General features: G+C 40.3%; 1 protein-coding gene across 2 annotated transcripts in view; it reads right to left on the bottom strand.

Annotated features, from left to right (window-relative positions):
- The window catches only part of LOC122799678 (coiled-coil domain-containing protein 9-like), a 784,040-nt gene that overhangs the window by 579,764 nt on the left and 191,692 nt on the right, over window positions 1-12,584 (bottom strand). For both annotated transcript variants that reach the window (XM_044068898.1, XM_044068899.1), the window contains exon 4: window positions 11,770-11,916. In XM_044068898.1, coding sequence (XP_043924833.1) covers window positions 11,770-11,916 — 147 coding nt within the window. The remainder of the gene's footprint in view (window positions 1-11,769; window positions 11,917-12,584) is intronic.

Below are 12,584 nucleotides of genomic sequence, written 5' to 3'. Positions count from 1 at the left end.
ACACTACAAACAAAAAACTGGTATAGCAATGGGGGCTGCCATGGCTCCCAGCATAGCTAACATAGCCCTGGGCAAATGGGAGGAGGACTTTGTGTTAAAAAACACAGACTACATGCAGCATATCACATGCTATTTACGTTTTATTGACGATGTCTTTGTGTAGGAAGGTGACACATTGCAGCTTGGAGATTTTATCACTTACCTCAATCAAACAACCCCCTTCCTGAAGTTTACCTCCTCCCATAGCTGTACTTCAACCACTTTCTTAGATATGCAGATTTCCAAGGACATAAACAATAACAGAATCATCACTGATCTGTTCAGAAAACCAACGAGGGTTAACTTATTACTCCACAGTAAAAGTCTACATCCTACAAAAACCAAGTATAATGTAGTGAAATCAGCAAAACCAAAAGGTACTAGTGGAAGAAAAACGGCTCCTTTTCTTTTTTAGCAGCTTTATTGGCGAAAAAGTAACGAAACACAGCAGCAACACGTAAATCCAGCAAAACACTCCAAACACATATTCTGATAGAATCCAGGTTTAATGGTGGTTTTGTCACATCTTTAGAGATGGCAATAGCGAAGAAACCATCTTCTGTGCAATGTATGGTTGCTTCATTCCCATAATAGCAGGGTTGAGATGTGTTGAAATCATAGCAACAACCACTTGATTCACAGTCCACTTGATTCACTTCAGCGATTCCACAAGGTATCCTCTTATCAATTTCAACAGTGCACCGGTCAGTTAAGATATAGGGCTCTGGATCTTTCCCAGACGTTTGGCTTCGGCATTTCATGGTCAACCGTTCATATACAGTGATGGTGGAGTTTACTCCTCTTACTGTTAGTTCGAGAATATAATTTTTCTTATACATTCGGACAAAGCAGCCATTATAGGTAGTCCAAAGGATCAAGCCATCTTCACTTTTACTTACAGTCAGTTTCAAACAGCCTGAAGGAATATCAGTAATCTCATACTCCATTCCAGTCTTCCAATCACGAATAAGAAAAGAAACTGCCAAGTCAACGTATTCTTCACTGGGGACAGTAACACTCATTCCCGTTTCAGAACAATTTACCGGATTCGGATAATCAATGAACTCCGGCCTTTTGTAAACCCGCTCTTCCAGCCACGGAAACGCTTCGACATTAGCTTGTACTATTCCCGCGTATATTACAATACCGCAGCATAATAACCACACCAACATCTTATACATAGGCTAATTAAAGGCAAGAAGTCATGCATTCGTTAATTAAAAGTCAGATTAGACCCACCCGCAGAAGCAACAGTGGTTTTAAAAAGGAGCATAAAGAAGCTGTTCTTGGAATGTATTGTTAATGCCTATGTATAAGATGTTGAAACCGACTGTAAGTAAAAGTGAAGATGGCTTGATCCTTTGGACTACCTATAATGGCTGCTTTGTCCGAATGTATAAGAAAAATTATATTCTCGAACTAACAGTAAGAGGAGTAAACTCCACCATCACTGTATATGAACGGTTGACCATGAAATGCCGAAGCCAAACGTCTGGGAAAGATCCAGAGCCCTATATCTTAACTGACCGGTGCACTGTTGAAATTGATAAGAGGATACCTTGTGGAATCGCTGAAGTGAATCAAGTGGACTGTGAATCAAGTGGTTGTTGCTATGATTTCAACACATCTCAACCCTGCTATTATGGGAATGAAGCAACCATACATTGCACAGAAGATGGTTTCTTCGCTATTGCCATCTCTAAAGATGTGACAAAACCACCATTAAACCTGGATTCTATCAGAATATGTGTTTGGAGTGTTTTGCTGGATTTACGTGTTGCTGCTGTGTTTCGTTACTTTTTCGCCAATAAAGCTGCTAAAAAAGAAAAGGAGCCGTTTTTCTTCCACTAGTACCTTTTGGTTTTGCTAGTTTGTGACTGTTTTTGGTACTAGGCTCCATTGTCTCGGTGGTGATAATGTAGTGAAATCCCAAGGCTATAGATTAGCTTGAATTACCACAGAGATGGAACCATTTTTGAGAAACCCGAACTTGGAGAATGATTTTCTAGTGAGAGGCTATGAAAGTTAGATGTTAAAAAAACATCCTGGAACCCATTATAGAACTGAAAAGGAGTGAAGCACCTTCACTCAACCTCCCCAGTAGAAAAATGTTAAGTAATCCCACAGAGAATAACAAATGCAAAAATAGCTGCATCCTGACATACACTTTGGATTATCAGAGTATCAAAAATATTATTGAAGAAAACTGGGACACTGTCACAGGAAACCCTTTTCTGATTAACATCTTAGGTGAAGCCCCATCATTTGTTTATAGGAAGGCCAGGAATATTAGAAGTTTTGTTGAATTTAAACCTAGACCATGTGAGAAAAGCACTACAAGATGTGAAACTAATTGTACATTTTGTAGATTTACACAGCAAGGTGATAGCTTTTATTGCCCTTATTTAAAGAAGATCATCAAAACCAGTGCAGGGGTGACTAACACTAAAAAAGTAATTTACAGGGCACAGTGCAATGAATGTGATGCATTCTATGTGGGCAATACTGTAAATAAACTCAAGCGAAGGATTTCATGTCATCTGTCAGAAATCCACTCTGGATGTAAAAATAATGCACTAGCCAAACATCTCTTTCTTCATAAAAGACACACAGGTTTTAAGTTCCAGATCCTGGATCACATAGACATGGGTGATCTTGAAGGAGACATCCCGAATATTCTGGAGAAACAGGAACTCATGTTTTAATTAAAGCTGAACTCTTTTAGAAAGCCTGGACTAAACTACAACTGTTCAATTAAAAGTGCACTGGAAAGTACAGTTGTGTACACCTACCATAAATGTAGATGATAGAGTGTCTTCACTGTTGCAGTCATGACTGTAGGGTTCTCCCCTGCTGGCAGGCAGCCCTCGGTCGGCCAGAATCCCAAAGTCTGGGTCCGGCGTCGGCTGTTCAACCACGCTCCCTGACGTCAGAGCGCCAGGAGTACAAAGCTGACAGCCGACGCCATCTTCTCCAGTTTTTCTTGCCCCAGATGTCAGGAATCCCAAAATGAAAAAGGTCCCATAACCTTTGCAAATACACCTCAGAAGAATGGTGAAAAAAGGAAATACACAAAAGTAAAAATAAGAGGGGACAGGAGGAAGGGAAACCCAGACTGCAACAGTGAAGACAATCGAACATCTACATTTATGGTAGGTTTACACAACTGTACTATGTTTATCGTGTTTCACTGTTGCAGTCATGACTGTAGGGTAGAATCCCAAAGCTGAAAGAAAGGGAGGTGGTCATAAAGAGGAAGGGGCGGCTAAAAGGCCCTGCAAGACTGCAGAGGCAAAGCCTGCCCTAGACTTGGAGTAGAGAGGTAGATTGTAGTGCTTAGAAAAAGTATGCACTGAACTCCAAGTTGCAGCTTCCAAAATGTCCTTGGTAGAAACTCCCCTGAGGAAGGCCGCAGAAGTGGCAGCAGCTCTGGTGGAATGAGTCCGTATACTCCCTGGGATTTGCTTTCCATGGTGAGAATAACAAAATCTGATTCCATGAGCAATCCATTTAGAAATGGTCCGTTTTGAAATGGCTTTACCTTGGGAACTGGAAGCATAAGAAACAAACAATTGTTCTGATTTTCTGATGTCCTTGGTTCTTGTTCAGGTAAAAACATAGTTGTCTGTGTGCATCCAAGGAATGTAAGATCCTTTCCCCTTTATTTTGAGGAGTGGGGAAAAAGGTAGGCAAGTGGATAGTTTGATTTAAAGCCACTTTGGAAACCACCTTAGGCATGAAGGTAGGATTACTCCTCAAAGATACCCTGTCTTGATAAAAAATAATATAAGGTTCCACAGCCATAAGAGCTTGTAACTCTGAAACTCTCCTGGCAGAGGTTAGGGCTAACAGGATAGCCGTCTTCCAAGATAAAAACTTGATGTCAGAAGAGGCAGCAGGCTCAAAAGGAGGCAAGGTTAGTTTTTCCAAAACATAGTTGAGATCCCAAGCAGGAATGGGAGGAGATCTAGGAGGTCTTAAGTTCTTAGCTCCTCTGAGAAACTGTCTCATGAGCTGGTGGGAAAAGAAGGGAGGGTCTGTATTATAATGAGCAGAAATAGCAGAGGCATGTATCTTAATGGACGAGAAAGGGAGACCCTTATGTAAGAGATCTGTCAAGTAAAGTATAAGTAAAGTAATGTTAGGAAGAAGAGGATCAGAATCCTGAGCCTGCATCCGGGAACAAAATCTTTTCCATTTTCCTTCATAACATTTTCTAGTGCTAGGACGTCTGACTTCTAAAATGACATCCATAACCTGCTTGGGCAGTAAAGAAGAAATCAAAGGCCCTGGATTAACCAGGCCGCCAGGCTGAGAGTTCTGACATGACTGTGTAGAACCTGACCCTGATGTTGGGACAGAAGGTTCGGAGACTGAGGTAAAACCCGAGGGGGCTCCAGGCATAGGTTTTTTTTTTTTTTTTTTTTTTTTTTTTTTTTTTTTTAAAAGAGTTGGATACCAAAACTGCCGAGGCCAATTTGGAGCCAGCAAGATATCATCTTGGGCTTGTCCTGTTTTATCTTCAATAAAACCCGTGGAAGAAGAGGAAGAGGCGGAAAGGCATATCCTGAGAGGTTCCTCCAATTGAATGACAGGGCGTCCACTTTCCAAGCTTCTCTGTGGAAAGTCCTGGTGCAAAAATTCTGTAGTTGATTGAGATGGGATGCAAAGAGGTCTATGTGAGGACATCCCTAGACTGCTGTTATCATCCTGAATATTTTGGTGTCCAGCATCCACTCGTGTGGATCCGAAAGGTTTCTGCTCAGACTGTCTGCCAGGAAGTTATATTTCCCTGGTAGAAACTGAGCTTGAAGATCCAGATTGCAAGCTAGAGCTGTGTTCCATAGATCCATGGCTAGTCTGCAAAGGGGTAGGAATGAGATCCCCCTTGCTTGTTTATGTACCACATAACTGTGGTGTTGTCTGTCCGTATTAGCAGTTGTCCTGGTTGTAAAAGATTCCTGAAGGCCAATAGAGCTTTCTGAACGGCTAACATTTCCTTTAAATTGATATGCAGGTGCTTCTGATCCTTTGTCCAAAGGCCCTGCAAACAATTGCCCTGAAAATGGGCTCCCCAAGCATAATCCGAGGTGTCCGTGGTTAGAATCTGAGTGGCAGGAGGCAGACGGAAGGGTTTCCCTTTGTTTAGAGCACATGCCCTGGACCACCAAAGAAATTCCTTTTGAAGGCAAGGAAGGACGGAGATCAGTATGTCTAAACTGTGGCAATGCTGAGACCATACACTTTTTAGATACCACTGTATTTTCCTCATGTGTAGTCTTGCATATGGTACGAGAAGGATGCAGGAGGCCATGTAACCCAAAGCCTGCAGGAATTTCCTTGCAGATAGTTGAGTTAGAGTTGCCAAGGTTCTGAAAGTTGAAGCCAGCTGTAATTGTTTTTCGGATGTCAGAAATGCCATCTGGGTTGTGGTGTTTAGAAGTGCACCCAGAAAAGTTATCTGTTGTGATAGTGTCAAATTTGACTTTTTTATGTTTACAGAGAATCCCAGGAACTTGAGGAGGTTCTGTACAAATTCTAGATGCTGGAGTAAGACATCCTTGCTGTCTGCCTGAATTAGACAATCGTCCAGATAAGGGTAAATTTGAATTCCCTTGAGTCTGCAGTAAGCTACTTCTGGAGCCAGGCATTTGGTGAAGACCCTGGGCGCAGTAGACAATCCAAAGGGCAGCGCAGAGAATTGAAAGTGCCTCGATCCGGCCTTGAACCTGAGGTATTTTCTGCGATCCTGCCTGATGGGAATGTGTAAATATGCCTCCTTTAAATCCAAAGTTACCATCCATGCACCTTTGGACAGCATTGGAAGTAGCTGCTGTAGAGTAAGCATCTTGAGTTTTGGAATCTCTAGAAAGGTGTTCAAGACAGACAGATCCAGAATGGGTCTCCATGAGTTTTGCTTCCTTGGGACTAGAAAGAGCCTGGAGTAAAAACCTTTTCCCATCTCTGAAAGAGGAACCAGTTCTATGGCATTCATAGCCAAAAGAGCTTCCACCTGGTTTAAGGCCTCCGTCCATTGATGTTTTGGAAGGTCTGGCCATCCGCTTGGCCTTGGCAAGGTATGAAAATGGAATTTGTAACCTCTTAAAACCACATCCAAAACCCACTTGTCTTGGGTTATTCGAGTCCAATTTTGATAAAAAGAGAGAGTGTTTTCCTCAGAGAGGGGCTTCCAGGCAAGACGTTCCTGTAGCTCAACAGAGGGAGTCATTGAGTTTGTTTCCTTTGAGATTGTGACCTGTCCTCTCCTCCCCTAGGGGTGGAAGCAGTCCACTGTCTTGGTCTATAAGCAGCTTGTGTTTGAGGCCTCCCTCTGGAGCGTCTATACCTACCCCTCTGAGGCCCGTCTGAAGTGGGAAAGGACCAAGTTTTGAAGGCCAATTCCTGCTAAATCTAGGTGGCTGTACCTATAAGAAATCTTTAACTGTTTGCATGGATTTCGCCTTATCCTCCATCTTTTTAATCACCTCTTCAGCTTTTGATCCAAACAAAACATTATGCTGAACAGGAGCATCCAATAATTTAGCCTTTACTTGTTCAGGTAAATTTTGTTCCTTTAGCCATGCATGCCTTCTAATGACTGTGCCAGAGGCCGCAGCCCTACAGGAAGCCTCCAAGGCATCAAATCCACAGTGTAAACCATGCTTCCCAACCTGTTCAGTGGCATGCAGTAAGCCATGTAATTCCTTATCTGCACAGGCAGAAATGGAAGTAAGCTTTTGTTTTAAGACCGACAAGAGAAACTGCTGGTATTTAAGCATATGAAACTGACAGTTTAAAGCCCTAATGGACAAAGTAGCAGAAGTGTACACCTTTTTGCCCCATTTTTCTAAGGATCGAGAATCCTTTTCAGTAGGAATGGGATTTTTGGCAGAAACTGCCTCAGCTCCCTTAGGACCCTGAGAAATGGTTTCAAGGTCAGCAGAAGGGCTCTTGTATAAAATCTGATGGGAATCGGGAACCCTGTAATATCTATCGGGCTTAACAGAAGCAGGAGGAAGAAAGTCAGGGGTTAAGTTAGCCTCCGAAAAGGCATCATCCACAATATCCAAAACAGGAGGAATAGCCAGGGGGTCTATGTTGGGGAAGAAGGAAATCCCTCAGTATTTTCTTGGATTCCGAATACTCCTGTCCTTCCCAGTGGAAATGTTCCCTTACTTCATGCAAAGTTTCCACAAAAGAGAAATCCTCAGGGGGAGAAGCTGAAGGAATAGATTCTTCAGCATCAGAATCCTCATAAGGAGGGAAAGAATATTCCTGATCAGAAGAAGAAACTGAGGAAACAGAAGCCTGATCAGAGGAATCATAATATACATCCTGCCTTGGCCTTTTGTCTGGAGGGGGATGTGAACCCCTAATCATAGTAAGTAAATCCTCCGCCATCTTGAGTAACTGTTTCTGTGACTTGGGAGCCGGTTCAGAAGAGGCCTGTGTTGAAGTCTTTGATTTAGAAGGAGTCTTTGCCTTTACTAGTAGCTGAGTAGGCCTGAAAACCCCTTCGGAAGCCGGTACCTGCACAGCGGCTCCGGACCCATCCGAAGGAGCATTGTCCGAAGGTCCTGCAACAGAAATATTTAAAGGCCTGGTTGGCTTCTCATGAGAGTCCATTTCGGCCATCGGTTCTGAAATGGCAGACGACAGGGGCTGCAAAAGCACCTCACTAACGACGTCCGAACCTGAAGCTGGCTCCACTTGTGCGCTATCATCAGATTTGGACCTCGGAGGCCTGTCTTTATCCTTGCGACGTTTGTGAACTCCGGTAGCCGGAACCGTATCCGATGACATTTTGTAGTTAAAGCGCCTACCGAAGTAATGAAAAGCAAAATCGTACCTTCGCTTAATTGTATGTTGATTGAATCTAGCACAAAACCGACAACAAGCTACGTCGTGGTCAGGGCCTAAGCAAGGAATACAGTAAGAATGAAAATCCTTATGAGGTATTTGCTTCCCACATGAAAATACAATTATTAACTTTTTCTGACATCGGAGTGGAGCAAAAAAAAAAAAAGTTTCCCCAACGGGGTACTTAGCTTTGAGTGGAGAAGAAAGTCTTCGGACCGAAGTATATCAGAAAAAATAGTCAGGAATCAGCTGACTGGCACTTGCGAACTGCTATCACCGCACGGCAAGAAAGACTGGAGAAGATGGCGTCGGCTGTCAGCTTTGTACTCCTGGCACTCTGACGTCAGGGAGCATGATTGAACAGCCGACGCCGGACCCAGACTTGGGATTCTGGCCGACCGAGGGCTGCCTGCCGGCAGGGGAGAACCCTACAGTCATGACTGCAACAGTGAAACACGATGAACATCTTAGAAAATTGCCACATTATTTACATGATTAATTGTTATTTTATTTATTTTTTCTACAAATTGGTTTTAAATACCATTTTAAATAATTTGAAATTTAAGTGTATATTTTGATTCCATCATCATACATATATATATATATATATATATATATATATATATTTTTTTTTTTTTTTCTGGTTCTCGTTTTTCCACTTTATTCAAAATGATGGTAATAACAATACTAACTAATTATACAATTATATAGGTTTTTAGGGTTCTTGTACACAGACCTGAAGAAGTCTAGAAGGATGAAAGTGATCTTTGTTAACAATAGGTTATTAAAACAGAAACTGATTTTTACATGCAAAATGTATATGTGTATATTTATATATAATTTTTGATCGCAAAATGAACTAAGGTTGATATATTTCCAGCCATGTAGTATATTGCCTTATATAAAATCACACATTTAATAATTTGGTTAAATAAAGTACATTAGGGCTATATATTATTATGACAGCTACTAGGTAGGGCAGGACCAGCTCGAATGTCAGACTGATGGGGGAAGGGATGTGAATTTAACATGTGTACCAATAACACTTTGTTTTACAGCACAATAAACCACTCCCATGCCTGATAAAAAGTATATATATATATATATATATATATATATATATATATATATATATATATTTAGAAAGCTTGTGAGGAAATTATTACTCTATTTTTGTTTTACTTGGATCGCTTGTCTGTGTACTTAATAAAGGATTTTCGACTGGAAACAGACTGCCTGTCTTGCTTGGGTTACTTTCGAATACTTAGTAATGCAGAATTATATATTTTCAATTATTACTTTTTGACTTGACGAGTTTACGTTCGCTACTTCTATTACTATTGTCTGATCTGATTAATACACAGTGATTAACTAGAAATATATGGACTGAAAGTCTTCCACACAGAGAAGTTTCTTACACCGTTTTGTTTTTAGACCCACTACACTTTAGTGGGTTGTTTTGAGACTTCGGGGACACCACGGAGATTACTTGTTTGTTATTAACATATTTACAGACCACAACTTAAGTTTTTTGTAGTTCTTCTACCAGTAAGATATGACTAGAATTAATTTAGATGCGACCACTGGAAAAGGTAAACATTTGAAAAGTTTCACTTCCACCATTTATAGAAAAAGCACATTCTCACTTTTAGCTACATTTTGAGAGCTCTCACCCCTCCCATCAGAAAAGATGGATTGTCAAGGGCCAATCATCCATTTACTGAGACTTGTTATAGGGGAAAGCATGCTTGAGAAAGAAATGCACAACTTATAGTGCATGTTAAGGGACAGACGATACCCCCAATATTTACTTCAGTGTGTCAGAGAAGATCTTTGGACTAAAACAATGAGATTTGCACCTTTTTTGTTTGATAAGAAGCAATTACAACAGTGGGAAGTGAACACAGGGACACCAACCCCAAATTTGGTGATAAATGGCAGAACCAAGGGTATGAATTTTACAACTTAATTAGTAGATCTATAAAAGCTTTCAAGAGTTTATGGAATTCAGTTTTTCCCAGAGATATAAAAGAAAGAAAGATTTGGTGGACAGCTGCAGTAGTGTTTAGTAACAGCAACTCCATAAAAAACTTGATCAAGGGTCAGTCTAGGAAACTACTATTTACAGGTCGGTCCCACCAGATGAGCAGGTACAGTAGGTGTAAATGTTGTAGATTTATACACAAAGGTCCGTATCTGGTAGTGGACAGGTATGATCAAAAACTGGCATGTCCAGGTGAGGTTAAACTGTGATACCACATATGTGGTTTACACTGCTATTTGTTCATCTTGGCCAACATTTTATGTTAATTAAACCAACCGCAAACAAAGGGGCCATATAAAGGAACAGCCATGTAATATTAGGAAAACCCTTCATTAATGCCTTATATAGACATAAAGTAAGCTGTAAAAAATTTCAAAAAACATTTTTTTTGTAAAGGACAGGGTGATTAATTCTTCAAGGGGAGGGGACCCAGATAATGTAATAGAATTCAAGGAACTGCTATGGTAGCTAAAACTTGACACATGTAAGCTTCCAGGTCTCAATGACTCATTGTCTATTAGTAGCGGTTTAAATGTTAGGACCAACAGAATATGATTGATGAAAGAAGTTACTTGGGAATTGGGAAACGTGTTTTAGAAGGTATTCACGTGAATATTTTGAAAGTAACATTTACGGTCTTAAGTATTTTTCCATTATATTTTGCTATATTTGATAAGCTAATTACCGATGTTTGCACCCATTCTTTGATTCATCTATTTTATACATATTTTTAAATATTTTTGCATTTGAATTGTCACATTTATTTTGATTACTGTGTCTTTATGCTATTGTTTGAATAAGAGAATGAACTATTCATTAGATGGCCGCTCACTGGTAGAGGCTCCTTAAAATTGTAGCATGAAAGTAATTGCCTTAACTCTGATGAAGTCTCTGATCTATTAGGGACAAAATTCAGTACCTACCTACCAAAGGCATTCAAACACCATTCCACAGTTTGATATCATAAAATTAACTTTGAGATAAATGCAAATCCCTGTGCAGCTCACTGGATAGTAAGCTGGCTCACAAATGGAACCCAGGAAATAAGGGTAGTTGACTCAGAAAATAAAAGTAGGTGACTACCTACTCCAAAATACCTGTCACTAGCAGTGTACACCATGGTTCAGTCCTTGGGACACTCTTCTTTGGTATTTACTTCTCAGAATTCAAAACTAATAGGAAGAGTATGAGGCTGACAAAATCTGCAGATAACTGCAAACTAGGTGCCATCATAACCACTCCAGAGGACACCCATGATCCTCCAAACAGGGTCTGTCCCAAACAAATAGCTGGTATCAAAACCATGGACAAAAACTAAATGCCAAGAAATTTATGTTCCTACTGTGTGACTCTGATCTAGTCACGTCATCAGAATGTGCTCCCAGGTCACCCCTGATAAGGGGGGCAGTTGTATCCACCTATCTGGTCAACAAATAGATAAATTACATAAAAATAAAACACTGCATATTAAAGGTGTGAAGAAACTTCTCTATCTGTAAGCTATTTCAACTACTTACACAAATGTATCACAGAAAATGTGTAAGGAGTACACTACATTTTAGTTACTAAACAAAATACCAGCTTGTACAAACACAAATACCACGGCTAGCTGAAGAAGCAATATCCAAGATAATAAAACAGGCTTCAGCAGACCTTTGGGTTAATCTACAATTATCCACTGTGTTGCATCTTATACATTTTCACTTCCCAAAACAAGCCCTCACTAGCATGCCACAATCAAGAAGATGGGGAATAAAACGGACATCAAATAAACCATGACTACACTATAGTGGTTTAATACTCAGCACCAACTTTTATGAACTTACTGAAGCAGCATTGGACACATCAACTGTGATGGTAAACTGATCCTTTTCCTTTCGTCTCTCAGGCTCTGGGTCGGTGTGTTTAGGTTTTCTTTGTGCTGTCACCGCAATTCCTTCCTGTTCTGCTTTTTTCCGATCTTCTTCAATTTCCTTACAAGGGAAGAAAACACATATGAAGATGCAGTAGATGAAAAAGGCAAATTTGTATACTGAAAACAAAAGCCCATTGATTACTAATTTCACCCCTTTCTAAGATGCAGTTAATACAGCTCAATACATCTGACCACTGGAACAACTATTCATTTTATAAATGGATAGTAGATACTGGCAAACATTATTTACCTCCTTGTCCAGATCTCTCTATGCTATTCTGACATTAAAAAAACATAAATGTAAGTCATTGAGAGTGACTGTGAAGGCTGCCAGCCTAGCCAGATAGAATTTTATAGATAATTCTGTAATTTGTAAATATTAATGTGAACCACAGGCTTGTTGTCTTAAATAGAAGAACTGCTGTTAGATGTGAAACTGCAAAACATGTAACAACAATACACTCTACTGGCAGAAAGCTGGCCAAGAAAAGCATGTTGTGACCCTTTGATCTAAAGTCAGATCTGGCCAGTCTAGGTGAAGACATTATTTCTATTGTTTTAACCAAAAATTAAATTGCTAGATTGAAACATGCAAATGTATTTTTATTGCTATTCTTCCTGACCAGCTGCAAGATAACACAAGAAGATGTTAAGAATAGAAATTTAGTTTCTGCTATCCTGGGAACCCAGGGAAGTGTGAAGTATGATGTAATGGGAACCAGGAAT

Source organism: Protopterus annectens, chromosome 4.part0 (genome assembly GCF_019279795.1).
Source record: "Protopterus annectens isolate FY-2018-M chromosome 4.part0, PAN1.0, whole genome shotgun sequence".
Taxonomy (NCBI): Eukaryota; Metazoa; Chordata; order Ceratodontiformes; family Protopteridae; genus Protopterus; species Protopterus annectens.
This window is presented reverse-complemented; position numbering and strand designations above follow the sequence as displayed.